This window comes from Brassica oleracea, chromosome C3, assembly GCF_000695525.1.
Source record: "Brassica oleracea var. oleracea cultivar TO1000 chromosome C3, BOL, whole genome shotgun sequence".
NCBI lineage: Eukaryota > Viridiplantae > Streptophyta > Magnoliopsida > Brassicales > Brassicaceae > Brassica > Brassica oleracea.
The window spans coordinates 3,663,616-3,667,294 of record NC_027750.1 but is presented as its reverse complement, the minus strand read 5'-3'; the positions used below and the strand labels follow the sequence as shown (position 1 = coordinate 3,667,294).

The following is a 3,679-nucleotide window of genomic DNA, read 5'->3' as shown; positions in this document are numbered from 1 at the left end:
TTTTATCGGAATGTCGTCGAAAAGTCGTCGGAAAATTCCGATGACCCTTGTTTCGTCGGAATTCCGTCGGAAATGGCCGACGGAATTCCGACGACTTCATTTTTTTGGATTTGGTCAGAAATTGGTCAGTAATCCGTCACAAATTTCCGACGACATTGATGTCCGTCGGAACCTCCGTCGGAATTCGGCGTGTTTTCTTGTAGTGGAAGCTGAGATAAGAAATGTGCTCTTCTCCATGCCGGCAAACAAAGCGCCGGGACCGGACGGTTACCCTGTTGAATTATATTAAGCTGCCTGGCCTGTAATCTTTCATTACTGCGGTACAATCTTTCTTTCTCTATGGTTTCCTTCCGAAAGGAGTGAATGCCACGATCTTAACCCTCATACCGAAGATCCAAGGAGCAGAAACTATGAAAGATTTTAGGCCCATATCTTACTGTAACATCCTCTACAAGGTTGTATCCAAGGTCTTGGCCAATCGTCTGAGCCAACTTTTCCCATGTCCCTATTTCTTTAGAGACAATCTCCTATGGGCCTCTAAAATTTCCTATACCCTTATTGCTTTAATGAAACATGTAAACCCGATTTTGTCATTTTATTATTTTTGAAAAATTAATATTTTTTTTTAAAAAAATTTTAATTTCAAATTTTCAAATTTCAAAATTTCAAAATTTCATAATTTCAAAATTTCAAATTTCAGATACTATATTATACCGTATAGTTTTCCTTAGTTATACTAAGTTGTACTTCGTTATACTGGATAATACTGATGTTTAGTTCTACTGAATTATACTGGTTATACAAGTTATACTGATTATACTGAGTTATACTGACTGTAGTTATACTGAGTTCTACTGAGTCATATTGAGTATTACTAAATGTAGTTATACCGAGTTCTATGGAGTTATGCTGGTTATAACTGTTATAATGCGTACTACTGAGTTATACCAAGTTTTACTGGTTATACTAGTAATACCGAGTAATATTGAATTCTACTTATGAGTTAGTTATACTGAATTCGACTAAGTTCTACTGGTTATACTTTGTAGTACTAAGTACTATTGAGTTAGTTTTTCAATTGAGTCAATAATACTCAGTTATATTGGATCCAGATCTGAAGATGAAATGAATAAAAACACAAACCGTACAAGAATCTTTCAAATATAAAACATGAGAATCCTAAAATATATTTAAAAGAAACCCAGAACATGAAGAACCCTAAAAAACCTAAAATAAAATTGTAGATCTAGGATTGTAGATCCATAACCAAAAATCTGAGGTAGAGTCGCCACCTTCTCTTTTCCGTTTTCGCCACCTTGTTTGTTATCACATCACTGCGAGCTACCGTAGATATGTTTTCTTTTTTGGTTTCCAGATATAGTTTTAGGGTTAATAAAAGAAATTAATCATTTGATTTAATAGAGAAGAAGATAGAAGAATAAACAAGAAGAACGAAGAAAAAGAAAAACCGCAAAGAAGTAGAGAAGAAAAGAAATTACAGAGAGGATGAGAAGAAGAAAAAATCACAGAGGAAGAGAGAAAAAAGAAGTCAGCCGTCGTAGAGAGGAAGAGAAAGAAAAAAAAAAAAGAATAAGTAAACAGAAAATGAATCACAAATATTTAGGGATAGTTTTAGAGGGTAAAAAGGTAATTAACTTAATTTTCGCATTAAAAATAATTCAAAACAATAATGATTTTAGACGAGGTCCTGTGGAGATTGTCATATGAGATAAAGGGGTATGAGAGGAGATGATTCCAATCTTCTGAAGGTCTTACTTCCGAAGCTAATAGAACCGAACCAGTGTGCTTTTGTGAAAGGGCGACTCATGTTGGAGAATGTACTTTTGGCCACTGAACTGGTCAAGAATTACCACAAAGACTCGATTGGAGCTCGTAGTGTACTGAAACTGGACATATCAAAAGCCTTTGACACGGTCCAATAGTCTTTTATTGAGGACACGCTTCGAGTGATGCATATACTAGAGCAATTTATTCACTGGATACATGTCTGCATGTCCACTGCTGCTTTTTCCATATCAGTACTCAATGGTGAACTAGAGGGATTCTTCCCTAGTGCGAGGGGTCTGAGACAAGGCTGCACCCTATCTTCGTATCTATTTGTTATCGCCATTAATGTACTCTCTCTGGCGCTAAACAAATCTTCTGCAGCAGGTAATATCGGTTACCACCCAACTTGCGCTCAAATCAATCTTATTCAGTTGAGCTTCACAGACGATATCATGGTATTCACTGATGGTGAGCCTAGCTCCTTACAAGGCATATTCTCTGTCCTAAACGAGTTTGAGAGCTGGTCAGGTCTTGCTATAAGCCCAGCCAAGTCAGCCATTTACATGGGAGGAACAGTTCACCAATGCTTCCTTGATGAGGTGAGCCGACTAAACCTCCCAATTGATACTCTTCCGATACGGTATCTGGGTCTCCCCTCACGACCAAGTACATGACACGGGATGACTATGAACCTCTTATAGATCGTATCCGATCTAAATTTATTTCCTGGATGAGCCGAGCTCTCTCCTATGCTGCGCGACTGCAGCTCATAAATTCGGTGATTGTAAGTATTACGAACTTTTGGAGCTCTGTTTTTAGGTTACCGAAGCGTTGTCTTGAAACGATCGAGAGCATGTGTAGTGCTTTTCTCTGGTCTGGCACGCCAAACTCTAGCGGGGAAGCCAAAGTGGCATGGGACGAAGTCTGTATGCCTAAGGAAGAGCCGGGTTTGGGAATTCGACAGCTGGTTGATTCATCTAAAGTATTTGCCCTGAGTCTGATTTGGAGCCTTATCACAAATTCAGGATCCCTTTGGGTAGCTTGGACTCGAACAAACCTATTACATAATCAATGTTTCTGGGATGTAAAGGACACTCAAGCAGGCTGTTGGATATGGCGTAAACTTTTTAAACTCCGCCATGAAGCAGCTATGTTCCTCAAGTCTGAAATTGGTAACGGAAAGGATACTCTGTTTTGGTTTGATAATTGGCTGAATATGGGAAAACTAATTGACACTGCAGGTGACTCGGGTACCATGTTGATGGGTTTAAACAGATATGCCACAGTCGCCGACGTGGCCTCGTCTGGGCAATGGAACATCAGAAGATGTCGCAGCTATCACCTACGGGCGATGATAGCTGCCATCAACTCTGTCCCACCCCAGGTAGGGGGCGCAGGCGGTGATCGTGTGCTTTGGAAACATGGAGAGGATAACTACAAATCTTGGTTCTCATCATCTAGAACATGGGATCAACTTCGAGTGCACGGAACTGCAGTTGAATGGAGCAAAGTTATATGGTTCTCGGAATCAATCCCTCGGTTCTCGTTCATAGTGTGGCCGACTGTGCGGAACATGCTTTCATTAGGTGATCGAACTCGAGCATGGGGGGAAATCCAGGGTAGGCTGTGTGGCGAGCCTGATGAAACCCGCGACCACCTCTTCTTCGCCTGCCTGTACTCTTATACTGTCTGGACCGACCTCACTGGATATCTCCTTCCTCGGCCTAGCCTGGACTGGAACATCACCATGAACACACTGCTATCTTCCCAACGTAACAAGGTTGACTCCTGCCTGCTTCGGCTGGCCTTTCAAGGATCAGTCTACTTACTTTGGAGAGAACGCAATGGACGAAGCATAACAATTCGTGGAGCTCGCCGGCTCAGCTTGTGA

At 40.8% G+C, this 3,679-nt stretch overlaps 1 protein-coding gene across 1 annotated transcript; it reads left to right on the top strand.

The window, feature by feature from the left end:
• The first annotated feature begins 2,240 nt into the window (after window positions 1-2,240).
• LOC106329678 lies at window positions 2,241-3,679 on the top strand. Its single transcript, XM_013768351.1, has 3 exons — window positions 2,241-2,428; window positions 2,608-2,770; window positions 2,879-3,679. The coding sequence occupies exons 1-3, from the start codon at window positions 2,241-2,243 to the stop codon at window positions 3,677-3,679; spliced, it is 1,152 nt and encodes a 383-aa protein (XP_013623805.1).